The sequence below is a fragment of the Myxine glutinosa genome, chromosome 3, assembly GCF_964187855.1.
Source record: "Myxine glutinosa chromosome 3, kmMyxGlut1.1, whole genome shotgun sequence".
In the NCBI taxonomy this organism is placed as follows: Eukaryota; Metazoa; Chordata; class Myxini; order Myxiniformes; family Myxinidae; genus Myxine; species Myxine glutinosa.
Window position 1 is genome coordinate 140,617,089 of NC_136263.1, and position 24,579 is coordinate 140,641,667.

Genomic DNA, 24,579 nt, shown 5'->3' on the forward strand with positions numbered 1-24,579 from the left:
CCCTAAGCCCAGCAGAGGGCACACCATAATCCCAGCAGAGGGCACACATCCCAAGCCCAGCAGTGGGCACACACACCTAGGCCCATTAGCACATATACACCCATAAGCCCTGTAATGGGCATGCACCATTAAGTTCATCAGCAGGAATGCACACCTAAGTCCAGCAGCATGGATGCACACACAAGTTCAGCAGCATGGATGCACACACAAGCCCAGCAGCGGGCACACGTCTAAGCCAAGATGCGAGCCCAAATCCCAGTGGTGAGTGGACACTTCTGAGCTCAGTAGCAAGCACACACCCTAAGCCCAGTGGTTAGTGGACACTCCTAAGCTCAGTAACAAGCACACACCCTAATACCAGCAGCAGACAGGCACCCCCAAGCACAGCAGCAGACACACATGCCTAAGTGCAGCAGTGGGCCCATACAATTAAGTACAAAGGCAGGCACACACCCCTTAACCCAGCAGCAGTCCAGCTGGCAAGTATCCTTTAGGTTCAGTAGATTCTGCATCAACACCAAAGAGTAGCCTTCAATCTAAGTAGTCTTGAACCATAAACACCAAGGGGCTGGATGCCTTCAAACAAGAAGGCGCAACTATAAACTTGGCGCCTGCTCTCTAAAGGCATAAAAAGGTTTGGTTGCCATAATATTACTCAGTTTATGCAAGATTAAGCATTCTGAATTTTTTGCACCATTTATTCAAACGTTGAGTATAGATGGGGGATGACCTGAGGTAGTGGTGAGCAGCTATCTTGAAGCCCTGAACGGAAGATTGGGACTAAACAAACTAGGGAAGTTGGTTCCACAAGAAAGAGAAAAGAGGGACAAATGAGTGTAGGTGAGCAATGAGCATGGATTTTGAGAGTTTAACAAGAACGGGGCTATGGCAGACCATATGCACTCTGCAGAAAATTGGAAGAGCCATCGACAAGAGAGGTCAGAGAGTGCAAGATCAAAAAGGATGTGGTAGAATACAGAGATGCCACCAACCTGTCTGCAATACAAAAGTTAAAGGCCTTGACACTCAGCTTCATTGTCGGAGATCCCAATAATTTTGAGGGCCTTGCTTTCCAAGCTATCAAGAAGGACAAGGGGTGAGGCACGAACAGCAGCCCAAAGGGGAGAGCAGTACTCCATAAAGTTGTGAATGAAGGTGTAAAAAGTTCAGATTGGGCAAGGAAAGACATTGGACAATGGAGGATGCCCAGTCAGCGGCTGGCTTTGGAGGCTATCCTGGAAATATGGTCTGCCCAAGAAAGATAGTGGGTGATGGTGAAGCCCAAGAGTTTGAGTGACAACTTTTTCAAGCGGTTTGTTTTAGAAGTAGAATGGACGGTTTGCCAGACAGTCCTTTTAGAGAGACAGGGTGTGTGTGAGAAATTTGTTGGAGTTGAGACATATTCTAAGTGTTGGACCAACTTCTGATTTCATCAAGGTCTGCAAAGGAAGAGGCTGCTGCATGTCTGTCTGTAGGATGAAATATGATATGGCAGAGGGTGGAATCACCAGCAAAGTGATAAGTAGGGTTTTCCAAATAGTCAGAAGGATTATATTGATGAAGATGAGGAACAATACTTGGCCCAAGACACTGTCATTGGCACTTCTGCCTTGACAGTGAAAGGAGGTGAGAGGATCCTGTTTGGAGCTACACACTGACTACACAAGTGGAGGAAGTCAGTGATCCATGAGAGAAGGTGGCCTTGGATACCATAAGCAGAGAGTTTGGAGATCAAGGCGGGGTGGCAGACTGCATCAAATGCTTGAGATATGTCTGGAGTGAGGGCCGTGATCTGATGTCTGAGATTGACAGCTTCCATCCAATTTTATTAATTTATCTTTTTATTGAAATTCACCCTAAAGAAGGTTGAGAGCCACTAAATATGAAGGATTTTTTAAAACATTTAATGTTGTTCAACTTGGTATCCAAGGAGATAATTATTATACTCTAGGCAACATCGTGTGAATAATATCTATGTGCTATCAATATATTTATTCGGTAAATCTATATACCAGGACTGTAATTTCTGGTAGAAACCTTTGTGTTACAAATATCATTTGTAACACTAGGGCATGCCCGTACTATATATATATATCTAAAATTATATCCCCCCCCTCTATTTACATGAAATGGTTTGGTCCATTCGCAAAGCCAAAGCGAACGGCTTGCGAGTACGGTGACAATCCCCCCCCTCTATTTACATGAAATGGTTTGGTCCAAAGCGAACGGCTTGCGAGTACGGTGACAATCCCCCCCCCCTCTATTTACATGAAATGGTTTGGTCCAAAGCGAACGGCTTGCGAGTACGGTGACAATCCCCCCCCCTCTATTTACATGAAATGGTTTGGTCCAAAGCGAACGGCTTGCGGAGTTTGGTAAAGAAATCGCCATAGCTCGGTAACTACTTCTCCGATTAATATGAAACCTTGAAAAGGCACATCCTCGGGTCCCCAGCAATATACCTGGCAAGTTTCAAGTATATCGGACCCGTGGTTGTCGAGAAACAGCGGTCGCATACACACACACAGACACACAGAGATTACTGGAATTATAGATAGATGACTGATCATTCTTCTGCAGTCACCTTCTGCACTCTTAAATGCTTGTATGCAGATTCTGAAGCTTTGCCATCTTTTAACTCTCCCACAGACTTTGAACACAAGGGACATAACATTTTTGGGGGCTCGTCCGGGATCCTACTGCGAGAGATAGAGACACACCAAGCCTGCATTGGTCCACAGAGATGATGGAACCCTCAACCGAAGAACTCCAACTTAATCTGTTGAGTCAGATCTATGGTTTGTCTTTGGAGAAATTGAAACTGGCAGCAGAGCAGTTCGGAAGCACATCAGTAGATAGGGACTCTTGCCTGAAAACAGTGCAGGCAATATTACCAACTATAAGAGGAGGAACAGAAGGAGTATTTCAGTATGGCATGCCCAGGTCATATGACATCTTTTCTAATGGAATTGAAGACTGATCAAAATGCAAACACTAGCCAAACTCTAGCCCAAAAAACATATGTACAACCAGTGAATCCAGGCTCATTCTTAAGAAATAAGTTTAAGATTACTGGGCAAGTTGGAAATGCTATGACCTCTGTGCCATATTATTCCTTATTTCAACAGATTGATAAAAGGTTTTGTCAGGATAATCTGGAGACGAAAATAATGAATGCAGTAATCCATGAAATGGTTGCATTCACATCTCCAATTATTTATAGGGCCGAAGGAGCTTGACGATGCCAATGCTGAGAAAAAAAATTTGGACTCATTATAATTCAGAAAAATAAATTGGACTCAGCCACGTGCAATGGAAATTCGTTCAAAACGAGGTTGAGAGCCACTAAATGTGAAGGGACAGTGAGTAAAAGAAGAAGAGGAAAAACTGACATAACCTTCACCTCGTCCTGAAACAAGAAAACCTCTTCACAGGACCCAATTGCTGGGGAACACTATGCAAAATGGGAAAGGACCACAGGAGTTTCTAATGACAATGATGTACAATGGAGTGCATACAGATACAATGACTGATAAATTATTGTAATTACTGGAAAATAAAACCTGAATTTCAAGAGTTTAAGAACTTTGAATGCGTTCTGAGATGGGGTAAAGGGACTTTCAGGCCACGCTGTGGAATTTAATTTCCTTGAAAATGAAACCAAAAGCAGACAACAAACTTTAATTTTTGGTGAGTAAATTTAATTTGGTAAACTTTAAATAAAACTTTAATTTGCCATGAACAAATAACCTGCGACCACTCATGCTGACCACTGTCTCAATAGCAATCGCACAATAATTGTTTGGGATGCGCACCAAAACAGGTCAAAAAGAGGATCTTCTTGTACTTTCTTTGATGTATAATTTCATATCTGTACCACATACTTTATTTAACGTATTACACCTTCAGAAAATGCAACGGATATTGAAGGACAGTCTTTCAATACCGTATTCTATGATATCACTACTTTCACTGCATACATGTGGCTGGCAAGATGGCCTAGAGGTACGCACACTCACCGACCCAGCAATAAACTGTCATGCTGGTGTTTCACAGGCAGAGTGATTCATCAATGTGTGCACCATCCCTTGGATGGACGTTAAATGGGTGTCCTGTCTGCCAGCATTAGTTGGCAGATGCTAAAGATCCCATGGTGCCCTTCACGAAGAGAAGGCAAGCTATCGCCGGCATCTGGAACAAATTACAAATTCCTGTCATAACCAGCAGAGGGCACTGCATCAGCCGCTCAGCTGTGCCCTCAGCCACTGGTGCTACTCTGCAGCCTCGTGCTGCATTCAAACAAAAAATAAGATTGTGTACATAACCAGTAAACGCTGAATGTGGTCAGAGAACGAGAAAACATCGAGTAAAAAAAGAAAGGTTTCAATGAGGATGGAGATCTCAACATATTGGCAAGGATTAAGTGAATTGAGATCAAATGTTTAATTGGTTGTAAAATTGTCAATGTTAATTAAACTATCAGCCAAACATAATTTAAGTATCGACCAGGTGAAAGCAACCAAACCTTTTTTTGCATGTAAGCAAGAGTTGAGAGTAGGAGAAAATTGAGACAAAAAGAGAGAATAAAAGAAAGGTAAGTAAATTAGAAAATATGGGGTGTGCGGCAGGGTGAGTGAGGGTAGGGAAGAGTAGGGAACCCAGTGGAGGTAAAGGGGAAGGTCAAAATGTCAACATGGTAATATGGCCCCTTGCTAATTTTGGAAAATCTTGAAACTTGAGCCAGAACAACCAAAGGACCCCTTCAAACAGGTGTCAGCCTTAACCCCAGAAGACAATTACAAACCCAATAAAATGTGTCAATATTTTTACGAACATCTAGAAACTTATAAATGTCCCCCTCCCAATACTATAAAATGTAATATACAATCATTACACGATTGTGGAGGATCACTGGCATACAACCAATAGTAGATTGTATAGGATCACAAGTACAATCAGTTTCAGATTATATATTACTGTATCTTACAGCTACACTTTGTGGGGAGCACAAGGTCGGCAGTGAGTCGGTACTGACACTTCATTTGGAGATAGAATGTTCTGGAATCCATCCCCAATGCATTGCTAGCATTGCATGTGATGTTGAGGGGCCCGGCACTGTTAATGGAAAGATTACTCTTCATAAGAGACTGCGACTTCAACCAATGCTCTTCCTGGAACAAAAAAAAGGAAGGGAGAGGGGAGGGAGAGAGGGGGAGAGGAGGGGAGGGAAAGAACAATTCATTACACATATATCCAAGTTCATAGAAAAATCAAACGATGTACCACATGTTACACACACATGCGATTATGTGATGCAAAATTAAGTGCAAATCAATAAGTGTCCTATTTGACTCACAGTGTAAATGCTTACTTAAATACCGTATATGGCATTTCATCGCTGTGCAAACATACTGCAGTTACGAGTTAAGGTGCATGATGTGAGTATTATGGTATGGCAAGTATTACAATTTTATATGTAGATTGTGTGCATTCATTGGAAAGTAATTGATTAGATAATTTGTCATGTGCTGAACTGTCCATGTTTGAATAACTGACATTTGAACAGAGGGAATTGGTGATTACTGATTACCTAGTCAAGGGGAATCCAATTGCTCAGGTGCAGGTGGAGAGGTATTGTCTTTGACAGAATGGACAATGAAGGTGTTTAAAGACTTAATCTGCTTGAAAAATGGTACTCACTGGTGGAGAAGCAGACTTCAAACTCCACTATGGTGGAGACTTCAAATGCAGCCATATTTGGAAAAGAAGCAAAGCAACTTGCCCCAGGCACCAATCCAGGGCTATGACATCAGCCATGACATGTTCATCAAGGAGTTCGAAACTTGACAAGGGCACAGATAATCACAGGCCATGCCTACAGCATGAAAAGAGAGACAGGTATTTTCTGCAGGAAAGTGTGCAGCATGCATCGCTGAAGGCATGTGGGTGAAGTTTGACTGGAGTATCCTGCCCTAATCAAGCCTGGTGTTGGCCTAATGGTTAGGGTGCAGGCTTGGGACTCTAGGGTCCTGAGTTAAAATCCTGGTTGGTCGTTGAATTAACACCAGGTGGGGTTGACTCAGCCTGTCATCCTTTCGAGGTCGGCAAATTGAGCACCAGCTTACTGGGATGAATGAGCCATTCGAGTATCCTGCGTAGGAGTAGCGCCCCAACCAGGATTGTGAACAATAGTCAAGAAACTGCTTCGGCAGCCATATGCATCTGATGATGCAGGAGTGGACATCATCATCATCATCCTGTCTTAATGGTCTGAGTATAGTATAGGCCTGCACCGCACGGTGGTCAGCCAGCTCAAAAGGAGGTTTACTGCTGAGAACTGTGGCACATGAATGTAGGTGTTATACCTGGAGAAAGCTGCTCCAGAACAGTCAAGTGCTGTACCGCAACATGTGTTCTGGTGCATCATGCTCGACAAGCCATGAGCCAAAAACCTCCTCGATTATCTTCTTCTGTTCTCTCTACTCCAGCACTATGATAACACCTGAGTTTTTCATAGGGCCAAAGTAGCAGCAGATTGAACGTAGCTCCACTAATACAATTCCCCTTGTACTTGTTGCTTTGTTATTTGTCTGGAGCAAACCTTTGCACAGAGTTGTTGTTACAGAAGCTTCTGATTGTAAGAACCCAATTGCTATAATGTGTGCATTGCTGATTTAAGAGAAAGCTTGAGAAAATCTGATGTAAATTGACATCACGTGTCAAGAGATTCCGTACCTTGGATACAATATGCTGAATTGATGATTCAAGTGTTCATACTTTTTACGCAGTGCACAAACGAAGCGAAAGCGGGTTAAGTAATTGCTTCCCTTTGTCTGTCTGTCAGTCTGTCCACAAATGTCAGTTTATGATCGAGGAACAACTTGATTTAAATTGAATGTTATATTTGAAAAACGAATCGGACATCGTTAAAAAGGAAAAACGAACACGAATCATTAAACAATCCTGTAGTTTAGCAGTACTGTGGCTTTGATTTCATCCTGATCGCACATGCGCAGAGAGGAGTGAGATTATTTTTTACAGCGTAGCCCATCGGGTCAAAGCCGTATAGAACAGTGTTTGTCCATCTGTATGTATGTATTTATGTATGTATGTATGTATGTATGTATGTATGTATGTATGTGTGTATGTTCCCTCAAACGTATACCAATCAGAGCTGAGGATTTGGTCACATGACAGGGTGATGTGATTACATCTGATGGCGGTACGGCGGGTGACTCTCCGCACACCGCCATTCTGATTTATATGCCGTTCATGCCGAACATATCGTCGAACCTGTCATATATCACAATCGCTATGCTCTACCTTACGTTTTTCATTCAGTGTGAAACACAAACAAACCGATTGTTAAAATGACCATCAAATATCGAAAGCATCGGCGTTACAGCTCTTCCAACAAAACGGTATGTACCCAACCCTTGTTGGGTAAAATATAGATTACAGTAGATCTTCCCTCAGTTCTGGAAGTAAAACTTACCTCACGGATGTCCGGATTCCTCCAAATTTCTTTGTTTAATGTTATAAACAGCATTAACGACTGTTAAAAAAGCTAATAATGTGTGTTTGTGGTTTATAATATTGTGACGTTTGTGGGGTGTAGGCAATGAAATACCTTAGTCCAGGTAGAATTGTATAGATTACCATGCTCCGTATGTCGTGATGAGGAAGAAGAACCCCCATGTACCATAAGTTAGGAATCCGTTTAGACTGGATGTCGTGTCAGAGTGTATCTTTGTCCCCATGATGAGGAGTGGGTTTATGTTAATGTTAGGGATTAAGGGTAATTAATCCCCTGTATGTAATCTGTACTTTTCCCCTTGTTCCTTATGACACACACCACACCTGCCATGCACTCCACACCTAAAATAAACACTGAATAAAACAACCGGAAGCAAGACATTGAAAACTACCGTGGGCTCTGCCAGCCGAGCCATCACAAAGGCCAGCAAGTGACCATGAGGCCACGCCCCAAAGGATGATTGGTCCGGTACCATAGAGCGAGTGAGATGGCACTCGCTGAGTGGCGCACGCACGGGGATCGTCGGATGACGTAAGAGCACTGGGAAGAAAAGACTCGAGTCTAAAAAGAATAAAAAAAGTTGAGGATAAAAGACATTTTGTCCTCTTGCGTGCGGATTTCATCATGAGCAGTGGCATTCATTTATCGCTCTTGCGCGAGGGACATTGAAAAAGAACAGTTGGATTCATTACCTCTCTTGACTCTTGGCTTTGGTGGTGAGCAGACGTGGACATTTACTCCTCTTACACCAGGGACATTTGAGTCAGCATTTTATATCCCTGGCTTTGGGTTTCGACGATCGTGAGAAGGAGTGGTTGCGGCTCGTGGACCCTGGTGCGCTTGGCCCGTAGATCGATGACAGCTGAGGACTGTGCTGAGTGAATCGGAGAGACGTCGGGGCTGTGTAAAGCAGGTGGCGAGGACAAGTGCAGCTGGAGTGAACGAACGGCGTGCTAAGGCCTGTTTTCCCATGCACGAACTGCGCACGAAGGCGTGTTTTACCGCACAAGGACGCGGGGTTTGTGACGATTCCCGAAGGGGTTCAAGAGCTGCTGAAGCTGAGTACACTACATTTTTACTTTCGTTATTTTATCATCCCCTTGTGTTGTATACGAGTCTAAATGGGGCGCTCCATTTAGGATATTAGTTTTATCGTGCATTCTTTTGTTACCGGCTTCAATTTCTTTCAATAAAGCTGGTATTTTTGCATTATAATTCCGTGTTGGGTTCGACTTGATTATCCAGGTTCGAAGACGTCCAGTGGGGTCCGTGAAGGTAAGAGCTTCGCTACCCTTCGCTGCCTCATTCCCCCACGTGTATTAACTCCACAATAGTTGAACTGAACGCCTCGGAGTGTTAAGCTTGTTCGGCTAATCCGTCCCCAGGGGTATTCACCCCAGGAACGCGACAATATTTTACAAGCCCGACTAAGCCGCTGTTAGACTTTCGGTCTTGTTTTACTCTCTGTCTGTCTGTCTGGTCGGTAGTCAATCAAAATTGAAAACCATTCCAAATGAAAAAACAATGTTTATTTAAATGTCATAAATGGCGGTAAACTTTTGAAAAGGAACAAATAACTAATTACCCTCACCAGAGGAGAGGGTATCACATTTGAGTGCGTTTGTTATTTAGCAAAATACTTTTTTTTGACAAGTATGTTGATCACTCCGGTTTGTGTGTGTTTGTGTTTGTTTGTGGGTGTTTGTTTGTGTTTGTCTGTCCGCTCACTTATACTTGCCTACAGGTCACAATTTTATACCGATCTTCACGAAACTTCACCAAATGGTAGAGTTCGTGGTCCGACAAAATGCTAAATATTTTTGAGGTCAAAAGGTCAACATAGGCCAAATGTCAATGACCTTTTTTCAAATTTCTAAAAGCCTCAATTTTCATCCAATTGACTTGAAATTTGAATAGGATTTACATATCAGCGAACTGAATTAACCACCATCTATTTTTGAGATCAACATAGTAGTCAGGTTCACTATGTAATTTCGTTGGAATTTTTGGGGGATTTGGAAAACTATATATTTTTGGAAACTATATTGTATAGTCAGTCAGAAAACCAATGTTGCTATTTGCACAGACTCCTGTATGGCGGCCATCTTGGATTTTCAAAATTGCCGCTGTAGAACTAATTTTTCTCAATATCTCAGCTTCTAAACAACATAAAGCTTTGATTCTAACGGCTAAACATACATTTTCAAGGGCCCCAAATCCAATGGTAACAAGTTCGATAAGCTAGACATGACCATAGAGCTCCTATGTGGCGGCCATCTTGGATTTTTCAAACTGGCCGCCGTAAACTTGATGTTTCTCAATATCTCAGCTTCTAAACAACATAAAGCTTTGATTCTAACGGCTAAACATACATTTTCAAGGGCCCCGAATCCAATGGTAACAAGTTCGATAAGCTAGACATGACCATAGAGCTCCTATGTGGCGGCCATCTTGGATTTTTCAAACTGGCCGCCGTAAAACTGATGTAACTCACCTTCTAAAGAGCACAGAGCTTTGATTCATCATTGAATCCTCATCATCGCTTTCGTTCATCACATCTTGAGAGTCCTCATCATTTTGGCACTGGATGTCACACTGACAAAGGTCTGTACAAGCCAAGTTGTTTGTTCTGCAGGAACATCTAGATGAAGAACAGTCTGTTTTGCACTGACATCTAACCATTTGAATGATGGCCTTGGGGGCTGGAGGCTCCTCAGTTGTGGTTGGTTTCACTTGTCCATCCGTGTCTTTGTAAAAGCCGTTTTTGCAGGGGATTCAGCTGAGGATCCTGTTGAGCAATGCTTGCCTGACCCCACACTCTGGCTTGGATATGGACTCTAAGGATGTGCTGCTTGAGAGCTCCAAGAGTAGGAGGAAGCCTGTCACTTTCTGCCATGTGTTTGCAAAAGAGATACCATCGTAGTTCGGGGATGCTGTCGATTTGGATGCCATTTGGAGAGTAAGCAGCGCATACAAAGTTAGCTGGTGTGGACAACATGTCCTCCGTCACTTCAGTTGCATCTGAAAGCATTCGCACGGTGTCTATGACATATTCACTTGCTTTGAGGTAGACATGCAGCCAGGTTGCTTTGCCTATTCGAGAGAACTTCCCAGTGTTGTCTGCCCCTATGAAAGCATGAAAGGCTGGCAACGCCTTTGCTCTTTCGACCCCTAGAGCTGTCCACAGTGGCTCTATTTGAAGTATTCCAGAGGCCATGGAAATGGATGTATTCCTCAGCAGTAGGTCATAGTTTGCTATGACTAGTACCAGGACATCTGTGTCGGGAGAGAAGAACACCAACTGCGCATCATGTGGGTTTCGCTGGGATGCCAGCACGGCCTGGTGGATAAACAGGGTGTCAGCTTCTTCATGGTTGTTGTCCTCGAAGAGCAGGTCACTGTTGCTCCTAGTACGCCCTGAAGCAGACGTGATGATCAACTTGGATGAGTGACTGTTGTATTCTAGAGTTTTCGCTGCCAGATAATCAGTCAGATCAGCCTTTGTTTTGTCATGAGAAAGGAATGTGCTCATTGGGATGTGTTTGATGTTGGTGTCATCTCTGACTTGATACTGTACTGCATCCTTTCCTTGCCTTCTTTTAGCCCTGGTAGCACTCTTCAGAGAATCGTTTTTGTACGTGTCAAAGACCAGTATGATCTCATCACAATCTTTTGTTAGAGACATGAGTCTGTCATTGAAGCATTCACCCAGATCGTTGACTTTCACTACAGTGGCTGTTTTCTTTGTCAGCTTATGCACAAGTACCATCCCATCCACCAGTGCAATCTTCCGACTTGTAGGTTTACTAGATGTGGATGCCATAGTTCTTGTGTCCATTGGATCTTCTTGTAGAACACTTGCAGCTGGTGTCTGCTGCTGATCTTCGGGGTGAATTTCTGCTCTTGCTAACTTGTCGAGGAGATGAATTAACTTCGACTTGTCAGTGCATGGAAGAATTGTCCCATCTTGAGCGAACAGTGCTCTTGGTGTCACAGTGAACTCGTAATTTCCGATGGCATATTTCTGGTTGACGTCTCTGTTTGACTTGGCAAGGACCATGAGCCTTCCGTACAGTTCCTTAGTCTCCTTCAGATCCACAGTCCTGTCTCTGAGTTTCACTGTGGTTCTCTTGTTCCCAGACGTGAACATCTTGTTGTTCTCCTTCTTGACTGGTGCCCAGAGGCTAACATCTCCATTGATACGCTCCGACACGTAGTCTTCATACAACTTCTGACCAGTGACATCAATGTTCAAGATCTGTGGTACATATTGTTTAGAAGCTGAGATATTGAGAAACATCAAGTTTACGGCGGCCAGTTTGAAAAATCCAAGATGGCCGCCACATAGGAGCTCTATGGTCATGTCTAGCTTATCGAACTTGTTACCATTGGATTCGGGGCCCTTGAAAATGTATGTTTAGCCGTTAGAATCAAAGCTCTATGTTATTTAGAAGCTGAGATATTGAGAAAAATTAGTTCTACGGCGGCAATTTTGAAAATCCAAGATGGCCGCCATACAGGAGTCTGTGCAAATAGCAACATTGGTTTTCTGACTGACTATACAATATAGTTTCCAAAAATATATAGTTTTCCAAATCCCCCAAAAAATCCAACGAAACTTTAAATCTGGACATACTGAACCTGACTATAGGCCAAAAGGTCAAATTAGCTCTTACACGAGCCTCGGATCTTGTGTATATATATATATAAATAAACTTAAGCCATGAGGTCAACAACTTTTCAGATTTCTAATTCCACAATTTTCATCCGATTGACTTGAAATTTGAATCGGATTAACATATCAGCTAACTGAATTCAACCACCAACTATTTTGGAGATCAACATAGGCCAAAGGGTCATCATAGGCCATAAGGTCAATAACCGTATTAAATTTCTAAAATCCTCAATTTTCATCCGATTGACTTGAAATTTGAATAGAATTTTCATATAATCGGACTGAATTCAACCACCAACTATTTTTGAGATCAACATAGACCAAAGGTCTACCACTTTTTTAGAAACTTTTAAAATCCTCAATTTTCATCCGATTGACTTGAAATTTGAATGGGATTTTCATATAAGCTAACTGAATTCAACCTCCAACTATTTTTTAGATCAGCTTAGGCCAAAAGGTCAACATAGGCCAAAGGTCAACAACCATTTTAAATCTCTAAAATCCTCAATTTTCATCCGATTAACTTGAAATTTGAATGGGATTTTCATTTCAGAGAATTGAATTTAACCACCAACTATTTTTGAGATCAACATAGGCAAAAAGGTCAACGTAGGCCTTAAGTCAACCACTTTTCTCAATTCTCTAAAATCCTAAATTTTCATCCTATTGACTTATTGTTTTTTTTTGTTTGTCTGTCTGCTTGTTTGTGTGTCTGCTTGACCACACATAATAAATATGGTTTTATCTGCAACCGTTGGTCCGATTGACAGGATATTTTCACCATCGGTGCACCTCCTCCTGTAGATTATTTTAATGATAATTATGACGTCATAGGTGACGTGGTATGGGCATCATTTTGGAAAAAACCGAAAAACTTTGCACCTCTATCTCTGAAAGTGCTGCATAGAAAAAATTGTGAAATGGCCCATTGTAAAGAACTGTCCATGGGGAATATCATATGTTAGTGATGATGTCATAGGTGCATCCATTATGACATCATAATTCGACAAATACAAAAACTTCATCCGATCAAGATGAAATTTCTTGAGCGTCATCTAGGGATAAATTGGTGGAGAAAAAAAAAAGATGATGTCGTCAGTCACGTGGTTCGGCCGCCATATTTGTATTAACACAAAAGCCTTTAAAAACCACTAAAACACATCCTGGCGAGGGTCTGCAATCTCTGATTGCTCTTTCTTGTTTAGCCTGTAAAGTAAAGTGGTGTAAAAGATATCATCAACAGCAGTAAACTTCTGGATTTTTTTTTTTGCAGCCTTTAAAACCTTTATTTTATTCCTTGAACATTGATTAGACAAATTGCCTTCTTGACACTTCCAAAAACCTCCAGTTAGCAGTACTTGGACAAACTGTTATGTCATTTTACGCCATCTCGACCAAAAGCACAAAAAGCAATCCTGGATTGATCCTCTTCAGATCTGCTCTTTCCCCATTCCCAGACCCAATCTATCCCTGTAAAATTCAAATCCCCCATAATCAACACTTCCCTTTACACAGGCCTTGCTGAATTATTCATGAACCTCGTTCTTCTGCTCCTCCCTCATACCAAGAGCCATATGGACACATCCTATAAGTATCTTACAATAAACCCCATTCTGAATAGCATTCCTTACTCTCGACACAATATTGTCTTTTACCCGGACTTCCACACACCCACCTATCTTTCCTTTCCTTTCACACCTAATTGCATCATGTAGTCTTCAATTCCTGTCCTCCAGTTGGATTCCTCATTAAACCACATCTTGCCCACTGCGACTATGGCATACCCTTCACTCTCTAATTTAGCTTCAATGTCTCAGCTATCCAACTTCATTGGTGGAAACTTCTACCCTTTATGCCCAAATGAAAGAATATTTTTCTTCAAGAAAAACAACCGGAGAATGGCGAACAAATCCGTCTCACTTTGGTTTATAAACCAGTTTTGCTGTTAACTCTCCACAAAATTTAAAAATTCTACCTGATGACGCTTCTTTCTTCTCTCAGCCACCTTTTCTTTCATTTAAACGTCAAGAAAGTTTGTGAAACTTTCTGGTCAAAGGCACGTTACCTTCCAATCTCCTGCCAAGAACGTATAAATGTATGTGCAGTCGTTCAAATACCTGTGACTTTGTCAATCTTGTGAAATATTACTGATCATTTTACCTGCACCACCTACAATGTAATTTATTGCAATTCATGTTCACCTTGCAATAAACGTTACATCTGTGAAACTGGATGACAGTCTGGAGACCGCTTTCGTGAACATCTCAACAATGTCAGAACGAACAATAATGACATCTGTAAACTATAGCCGCACTCATATCAGTAGAGAGCATACCTCCGCTTGGTTGGCCATATCATTCAACGGTGAAGAATCACTTCAAAAATTATACGAGCTGGAACCGGATCCGGATCCTCAACAAAATTGAATCGATTCTTCCTTGTCACACACACAACCTGTCCAACAAGTTTCGTCCAGATCCATCCATAACATTTTGAGATATCCTGCTATGTATCGTTTTTGGCCCTAATTCTCAATGGTGAAGATTCACTTTAAAATTAAATAATTCTCATATCCGAATCCATATTCATATAATCACCAAAATCGAATCTATTTGTCCTTGTCACACAGACAATCTGTCCACCAAGTTTAGTCCAAATCCGTCCACAACTTTTTGAGATATCCTGCTATGTATCGTTTTTGGCCCTATCTCCCGACGGTGAAGAATCACTTCAAAAATTCTAGTAGCCGGATCCGAATCCAGATCTTCACCAACATGTAATCATTTCGTCCTTGTCACATGCGGTACATCTCTGCAAAATTTCGTCCGAATCCGTCTGCAACGTTTTGAGATTTTTGTTCACAAACAAACAAACGGACAGACAGGGGTGAAAACATAACCTCCATCCACCTTTGGTGGCGAAGGTAACCGGTCTCTTGTAATTTTAACCTTGCAGGACACTCTATCCATCACATGTCTGTTTGCGATTTAACACTCTTCAACGGAAACAAGAACTCCTCCCAGAATCTTAAAGAACAGCATTTCATCTACAAACTCAGATTATCAGTACCAAATGGATTGGATGATATTTTTTCCTTCTGTTATATCAACATAACAATACCAACCAACAACAACACTCATTCCCAATCCTTTTTTATTTCCTTGTATTTTTAATCCATTTTATTTCTTCCTTGTCTTCTTCCCTTCTTTTTTGTTCAACTAATTCATCACTCATGACGTTTACACCATTACCAATATGTCACTCATGATGTTACACCTAAGTCCGATGGAGTATAACTCTCACCTACATTGTGTCAAAGGTGAGGTCATTGGTGACATCACCCACCTTATATCAACCACTTCTGCTTTTCTCTCTTTGCTCCGATGAATGGTAACCTTGTGATCCTTTAGGTTTTTTTGTTTTTGTATACTAAGTCGAAGCTCGAGTAATAGCTAACACATAAAACACATAATAAATGGAGTGGGAGACAAGAGGGGGAGAGAGAGGGAAGCACAACAACATTAGTGAATAGGGACATCAGGAGATCTGTGAAGGGGAGAGGGCTGGAGGGGATTGGGTGGGGGGGGGGGGGGGGGTGTGGAGAACGGAATAAACAAGATGGACACGACAGGGGATTTCAGGAAAGAAAACAGTGAATTTGAAGGGGTTATGACATGAGATACGGAAGATAACTCTAACCATTTCATTCCTACATTAAAAAAAAAAAAATAGAATAACAAAATGGCCTCCTGTTTATTGCCCTGACACTGATGTTCTATCAGCTGCCATTTGCCAATTCTGCTACAAGGCATCAGATATCTGGAGCTCTAGCAAATCTATTTTTCTTATTCTTGAGTTGTTTTTTGCCTATTTGCAGCAATTTGAAACTGCAACACTTCTCATCACACTATATCTTATAATGAGAAGAACCCTTTTTTTTTTTCCAATCACTTCTTCCAATCATATGCATCTATAGGCTACAGCTAAGTATGGTCAGCAGATTGAGGATCTATCATAAAGGTTTTGGCTTTCTACCTTGAGCACTAAGTGTAAAATCGAGAAAAACACCTACAAACGTACATCCACTGCTTTCTCTGGCTAGTTGGCCCGTCCACTGCATAGCAGGAGACGGGGTTTTGTAAAAACTTCTGTGTGTGTGTCTGTCCCGGCTGTAATTTTATTTTACCATTTGAGCTATAGTCATCAAATTTTCACCAAAGCTTTATTATAATACAGAGAGGGAAAATTAATAATTTGGGAAAACCATCAAAAGGTCCATCCATAAGCATCAACGAAATTAAAGAATTTTCGTTCAATTGACCATTCAATTGAATTTTCATTCAAAAAACCTTGAAATTTTGAGAATTTGCATAATGGTTCACAGAATTATTATTATTATTATTTTTTTGTATACAAGATCGAGGCTCGTGAAAGAGCTAACATTAATCACACAAAAAGTCAACTGACACATAAAATACAAAATAAGGGGAGCGGAACACAAGATGGGGAGAGAGGGGGAAGGACACAAACACAACATTTGAGATCAAGGACATCGAGAGAAATGTGGGAGAGGGAGGGCTTGGGGGGAGGTAGGAGAGGTATAAAACATATCAACACTGCAAGGACTTCCAGGAAAGAAGTTGGAATTTCAAAAAAAGTATATCTGAGGTGAATTAGCGGGGGTAGAAAAGATCAAGGTTTTGTATGGGGGAAGACAAGAGATGGTGGTGAACAGCTGTTTTAAAGACCTGGAGGGAGGAGTGGGATTGAAGGGAGTGGGGGAGTTTGTTCCAGAGGCGGGAGAAAAGGGGAATTGAAAGAGGGAAGGCGAGCAGAGAGCCTAGATTTTGGCAGTTTAACCATAAGAGGGTTGCTAGCAAATCTTGTGCGACCTGCAGGAATATTAGGGGGACAGAGCACAGAGAGAGCTGGGGGAGCAAGGCCGGAGAGGAGTCGGTAGAAGACAGAAAGACCACCAACCTGCCTGCGGTGAGTGAGTGAAAGGCCCTCGGAGTTAGCTTCATCACGGGAGATTCCAATGATTCTGAAAGCTTTGGTTTCACCAGCGTGAAGCCGAGCAAGGTGTGGGGCAGGAGCACCGGCCCAGAGGGGGGAACAGTATTCCATTGAGCTGCGGATGAAAGCCTTGTATGTGGTGAGGTGCTCAGGTGTGCCAAGGAAGGACTTCGCACGACGGAGGATGCGCAGTCGGCGACTGGCTTTGGAGGCCAGCTTGGAAATGTGTTTTTCCCAAGAAAGATCATGGCAGATAGTGGGACCCAAAAGCTTGAGCGAATGAACTTCTTGGAGAGGATTGTTGAGAAAGTAGATTGGAGGGTTTTCCAGTCGGTCTTTTAGGAGAGACGTAGTAAGAGTGTGGGATTTGTCAGGATTGAAAGACATGTTCTACTTGTTTGACCAGTCTGTGATTTTGTCCAGGTCTGCAGAGAGTGAGGAGGCTGCAGACTGCCGATCTGAGAGATGAGGAATGGAGCGGCAGATAGTGGAGTCATCAGCAAAGAGATAGAGAGGATTTTCCAAAGAGTCGGAGAGATCATTGACGATGACCAGAAATAGCACAGGGCCCAGAACACTATCTTGGGGAACTCCAGCCAGAACAGGAGGGGGGGTGAGAGAAATCCATTCAGGGCCACATGTTGCCTTCGACCAGAGAGGAAGTCCGCAAGCCATGAGTGGAGATTTCCATGGATACCACAGGAGGAGAGATTGGTGAGCAGAGCTGGGTGCCAGACCGTATCGAAGGCACGTGATATGTCAAGGGAGACAGCTCTGATTTCCTGTTTGGCATTAAGGACCTCCATCCATTGTTGAGACAGCAGAAGCAACATGTCCAGAGTAGAATGGCCTGGTCTGAATCCAAATTGATGATCAGAGATCGAGCCATTGGAGAAGAGGAATGATTTGATATCTGAAGCAATGATGGATTCCATGACTTTGCTGATAATTGGGAGCAGGCTGTTTGGTCTGTAGTTGCAAGGATCTGTTTTTGCACCTTTTTTGTGTAAAGCGGTAATGTTTGCTGATTTCCAAGATGCTGGCAGATGACCTTGAGCAAAAGAGAGGGAGAAAAGAACAGAGAGAGGGTGAGATAGAGCGGAAGAGCAGGATTTTCGGACCCGTGGGCTGATGCCGTCTGGTCAAGTTGCAGAATCAGAGTCGAGGTTTGACAAAAACTTCTCCACCTTGTCAGGAGAGAAGGACACAGAGTCCAGGAACAGTTGGGTTCGACTGGGAAAGGTGGGAACAGAGAGAGATGGGTTTGGGACACAATATTTTGAGGCAAACACAGAGTTGAGGCATTCGGCTTTGTCACGCGCAGTGTCAACTGTGTAGCCATTTGAGGTAAGGGAGGGGATGGAGGGGGAACAAACACCAGAAACGGATTTGACCAGACGCTACCAGGATTTGGAGGAGGGAGACAGGATTGCGAGTTCAATCTTGTGTGTGGAGAGATAGTGCTTCCTGGCACTCCTGAGGGTAGTCACACACTTGTTCCGAGCTTGGTGGAAGGAACTGAGATTGCCTTCAGTTGGATTTGCCTTCCAAGAGGCAAAGGCAAGTTGTTTCAGGGCAACTGCCTCACCACAAGATTCAGTGTACCATGGACGGGAGGAAGGGTACGACAACTGAAGACGAGATGGGATAAATTTGTGCATGAGAGAGAGCAGTTTGCTTTGGAAGAATTCCCAGGAAGAATTGATGTCAGAAGCAGTGGAGATGGGAGACCAGTCCAGATGATTGATGGCTGCTTGAAGACCGTGCCAGTCGGCCTGAGTGAAATGCCAGACTTGTCGGCGCTGAGGAGGCTCTCTGAGAATGGCCAGAGATATGTCCACTTTAACAAGCACATGATCAGAAGAACCGATTGGAGCAGAAAAAGAGCAGCAGACATTTGCAGGGAAGTTTGTCATAACCAAGTCTAGAAGAGAAGATATACTCCATTGACTGAGATCCAGATCGGGAAATTGACAGATTGTGTCAGTCCCAATGAGTGACAGAAGTCCTTTGCTGAGGTGCCATGGCTGGTGAGAGAGGAACCCACACCCAGCCAGCTGGCATGATGACAGTTGAAGTCACCACATATGAGGAAGAGAGAGTTTGGATGAGTTGATAGAAGTTGGTCCATGTTGTCAGCCAGCAAAAAGTAAATGGAGTCATCACTATTTGGAGGACGGTACAGAACACATATGAACAAAAGGTGGGAGCGGAGAGGAAGCCGTAGCCAGAGGTACTCCTGGGGGTGGGGTGGATAGAGGGCAGTGCAAGGAGAGTGAGGCAGAGTGTTTTTGATAAAGATAGCCACCCCACCACCAGGATGAGGCTCAGGTCTATCATACCGGAGGAGGGAGTAACCAGGAAGAGATATTAAGGAATCAGAGACATCTTGAAGGAGGAAAGTTTCTGTTAAGCAGATCAAGTCTGGATTGTCAGAAGCAACCTGAATGGAGAGATCAATCAGGTTTGAGCGAAGGCCCCGGATGTTTGAGGTCCATACCGTTAATGAGGAGAGAGGGGGAATCATCGGGTGCAGGACAAGGGAGGGGAGGGGTAGAGTCAGATGAAGGATGAGAGGGGCATGTAGGTAGAGCAGTTGATTGTGTGTCAGAGATTACAGAAGAGTTACAAGAGAGGGAAGGATGAGGAGGATGAAAGGTTTGATGGTGATGGGATGAGGCACAGTGAAGGGTTGTTTAAGGAGGGGCAGAGGAAAGTAGAAGGTTGGGGGAGGTGGAGGTATGAGATAGAAGGGAGACGAAGTGGGGGAGGAGGCAGCTTTGAGGAGGAGGTGGGAGGGGTGAGAATTTGGGAGGGATGGTTGGGGGGGAGTTTTGAATGGGAGGGGCAAGGGGGGAGTTTAGAAGGGGAGGCACAAGGGGGGAGTTTAGGAGGGGAGGGTCAAGGGGGGAGATTTTGAGTGGCGGGGCAAGGGGGGAGTTTAGAAAGTGGATGATTAATGAAAGACGAACATTTATAACAATTTGGGTTTATTGTGATTTTCAAGTTAGCGATCCGTTTAAGAACGATGGAGGAGGGGTGAGATGAATGTGAATTTAGAGCATGTAGTGAGAAAGAATTATAAGAGATTGAATATTTTTTTGAAGTGGAATGAGTGAAGAGGAAATTGAAAAGAGCCTTTTAAATAGGAAGAAAAACAGCATCTTGTAATATACCACTGAATATAACACTGCAGGGGAAAGTTTAAACATATTTAAACAGAACCGTAAAGAACAATCTTATATTCACAAAAATACCAACGGGGAGAGGGAGCCTAGAGGGACAACCACGAGTCATGTGAACAGGGGAAAAGGTGGAAGGCAAGGAGATAATAGGCGTGGGGTGAGACAGCGCACGTGGGCAGAAGCACACGATGGGACAACTTCACACGTGGAGAATGGGAAATAAATGTTGTTGTTTTTTTTGTTTTGTTTTTTGTTTGTTTTTTTGGGAGGGGGGGTTGAAACGTTAGACAAAGAGTAGATGTACAGGGAAGTTTGGAGGAAAAAGGAAAATCTAAAAACCTAGCAAAAACAGCGAAGGAAGAAACAAACTTCGACGGGGGACTGGGGAAGCCTGAGGCAAGGCCGCAACACGCGCGGCAAACAGAAACGATTAATTTATGAAAGATTAACACCGAGAAACTTCCAAGGGACACACTATAGGTTCACACACCGAAAGATAAATACAGTTTCGACAAAACACAATTGTGAACAATGACTTAACTTTGAAAACGTGGAGAACGTGTGCAGCTTCGAAAATCCCTGCCATCGTCCAATTGGTGTACAATTCAAAAGCTGGAAGCTGATTATTTTTTTTTTAGATCTAAAGTTCAAAGGTCAAGGCTACATAAAATCATCAATTTTCATTTTGAATTTTCTTTTAAACTGTCTTCATTATTTTGAGCATGCGGAAGAAGAAGTCTGAATACAAACGGAGGCGGATGGACTTTTGCATTTTCAGATGCTTTCTAGTTTGAATTTCGTTGTATGACTTCTTCCCTTTATTTATACATATTGTTACAGTTTTGGGAAACCGCTAAGAAGAAATGACAACCACCATACAGGTCCCTTAGAATAGTTATTTCATAGCAGAACATTACCTCATTCCCTTCCCCTTCTATGGGTTAGTATGTCATTATGCGTTGGAGATGGGAAGTGAGGCTCTCCACTCATAAGGGGATAATTTGCCAGGCAGTGCATGCAGGCTCAAAAGCATACCAGTCAAGTGCGTGCTCAAATTTACCTCTCGTGCTGGAGTCCACGAGATGAGGCAGCCTTTATCCCATAGGGGCCAAAGAGCGTCACAAAAGTCCCTTCGCCAAAGAGTATCATAGCAAAAGTCCCTTTGAGAGGGCTTGTGGGGCAGGGTGACAAACTCCACCAATTGGGAGCCTGAAAAACCTTGAAATTTTGTTTTCCACCCTTGGTGGGGGGGGGGGGGGGGGAGGGGTAGGGGGGGCTTGACAAAAAGGCCTTGAACAAGTGCCTCTTCTCTTGGCCGGACACTCTCTCTCTCCTCTGCACGTGCCTGCATGACGCTCTCTGCTGGACAGAAAGGCCTGGGACTTTGTTCACTCTGCACGTGGCCTGCCGGCCGTTCTCTCTCCCTGCTCCCTCTAGCTGCACGTGTGCACGACGGACTCTTTCTGCATGAGGCCACGACTTTATTCTCTCTCTTGGCTGGACCCTCTCTCAAGTCTCTGCACATGCCTGCTCTCTGCCTGCCAGCTCTACTCTGCATGTGGTCATCGGACATTCTGCATGAGGCCACGCCTTACTCTGTACGAGATCACGATGTGCTCTCTCTCTCCACGTGTACTGGCTCTTACCTGCACGGTTCCCTACACAATCACTCTGCCGAGTTCCCGACACTTTTTACCGACTCAAGTTTGTGCTGAGGATCGCCTTTACCTCCTCAAGTTCATGCTGAGGATCGCCTTTACCTACTCAAGTTTGTGCTGAGGATCGCCTTTACCTACTCAAGTTCATGCTGAGGATCGCCTTTACCTGCTCAGGGTGCTGGGTGGCGACATCAAGAAAAGGTCGTTGCGAGGAAAAGCATCGGTTAACATTGTAAACATTTTGTAGGAGTGTCCCGATGTTCGTTTTCCCCTCCCCTCCCCCGATAATGTGTGCTGGGTGCCCTTGTTGTGTTTATTCATAGTAATCGTCATAAAGTGCAGATTAAACGAAGTTTCTGCCTCTTGTCCATTTTTCTTTCCAACCGATAAGTTGCACTCTACATCTATCTATAATTCCAGTAATCTCTGTGTGTATGTGTGTGTGTTTGTCTGTGACCGCTGTTTCTCGACAACCACGGGTCCGATATACTTGAAACTTGCCAGGTATATTGCTGGGGACCCGAGGATGTGCCTTTTCAAGGTTTGAAATTAATCGGACAAGTGGTTCCCAAGGTATGGTCACCGTACTCGCAAGCCGTTCGCTTTGGCTTTGCGAATGGACCAAACCATTTCATGTAAATAGAGGGGGGGGGGGGGGTTCTACCATACTCGCAAGCCGTTCGCTTTGGCTTTGCGAATGGACCAAACCATTTCATGTAAATAGAGGGGGGGGGGTTCTGTGGTCGTTACTGCCACGTGGTTTCAAAGTTTTTTTTTGTTGTTGTTGTTTGCACGCATGTTTTTTTGCACCCACGTACGGGCACGCCCTAGTATTTGTAAATACATCAAATCGTTAAACGTTTCCTTTCCAACTGTCCATCAATGTCTTTTCTTCCTTTGGTCCGCCATTGCTCGCACCCAGAGTAGCGATTGGCCGTAACAAAATTAGCATCAACCCGGCGGGTACCAACAGTTGCTCGGCTGTCTAAATTTCCACCCAGGAAAAAAAGTGGTGCACCGCCGGAGGGTACGTTCCCTGGTTGAAACTGTCATGTGGTACAGTTAAGCGATGTCAGACGATTGGACCCTGTTATTGTGCGATGGACCAATTGGCGTTCATAGTTGCTGGTTCGCAACCTGCCGAAGTACAAAATTATTCATGCGCGGCAGCCTCAGGACCAGTATGTTTGGGAAGGAATGGAGGCTATCCCCCTCATAGTAGTCCCGAACCCCGCGACGTAACAATATGTTGACTTCAATTAATTGAGTGAAGTATTTAACATGGTAGTTTCCTTACACACCATTTAATACCTGTTATTTGTCTTTCAATAATCATCGCTATGACAAACGATGGCTTTCTCTAGAGTTAAATCAATTATTTGACTGAGTATGATTGAATTGTAAGGATGCAACTTTTTATTGTTTGTTCAATATTTACATGCCATTGGGATTTTGTTTGCCAAATTGGACTTTGCTAAATCATGCGATATGTTTGTTTGTCTCTTAATTTGTGTCCCTTTATTATCAAAACATAATTTGTATCTTTCATGGAATATGGTAATGACTTTGTTCAACCTATAGAGTACATTTCAATTGTAATCTAAATTTTTCTCAGCAGAGCCATCATTAACCACGCCAGGCCTATTCGAGGAAGGGCATGGCATGGTGAGGCAGAGGAGGGCATGTGACGGCATAATTTGGTGGCCAATTTAGAGCCTGAATTTTTGCACTTTTTCAATATCTAATTGTATGAGTTTTATGTAGCCCATTGGCATACAAGGTGCAAAGAAAAAACAATAGAGGGAGAAACACAGAAAAATAATGTCAACATTCATGGCCCACTCAATAGCAGCAGCAGCCAATAAATCATGTCCCCGCTCGGTATTCAGAATACGCCTGCAACTTACTCAGATATGGACCTGGCATGCAGAATAAGGCTCAGTCACAGCATGTGATACTTCCATGATTATGATTGAAGATTTTTTTTTAAAATGCGAATGGCTCGGCATAATTGCCATCAACATACAATTCCTTTGTCTTACAAGACTTGTTTCTTCTGTTTTATTCATATTACAGTGAATAAAGAATGCATTGAACAACATTTCCGCTTTCAAGTGGGTTTCTCGCAGACAACTTGCCTAGGGCACCCTTTGGGTCAGCAGCTTGGCCAAGATTGAGCTATTCAAGTGAGCCACAGCTATTCCAAAGAAAATGGCATCCAAACTGAACATGCACAATGCACCACAAAATAAAGAAAGTTGGCCCACTTCTCATGGAAATAAATTCCCCATGGAATGGTGTATTGGTTTTATGTGTCAATGAGCAGCAATGCGATTTCCATGTGTAAATTGCGTGTGTTTCACAAGTGCGCTGTGCTTTTACATAATGAATTTACAATATATGAAGGTTTGGGTTGTGTTAATGTGTTGCATTGACTAGTTGCAGCAGGTGAGTGCACAACACCTTAAAGTGATCAAGTAGTCCTCAGAGTCTCTGTACTATGGAAGC

General features: G+C 43.2%; 1 protein-coding gene across 11 annotated transcripts in view; it reads right to left on the reverse strand.

The window, feature by feature from the left end:
* Positions 1-24,579, reverse strand: part of LOC137423159 (CD166 antigen) — a 292,494-nt gene that overhangs the window by 33,438 nt on the left and 234,477 nt on the right. For 6 of the 11 annotated variants that reach the window (XM_078774648.1, XM_078774647.1, XM_078774646.1 and 3 more), the window contains exon 12: positions 5,036-5,171. In XM_078774648.1, the coding sequence (XP_078630774.1) occupies positions 5,036-5,171 (136 nt within the window). Of the gene's footprint in view, positions 1-4,987; positions 5,172-24,579 lie in introns of all 11 variants that reach the window. The other 5 variants (XM_078774644.1, XM_068110005.2, XM_068110008.2 and 2 more) reach the window with 1 other exon arrangement.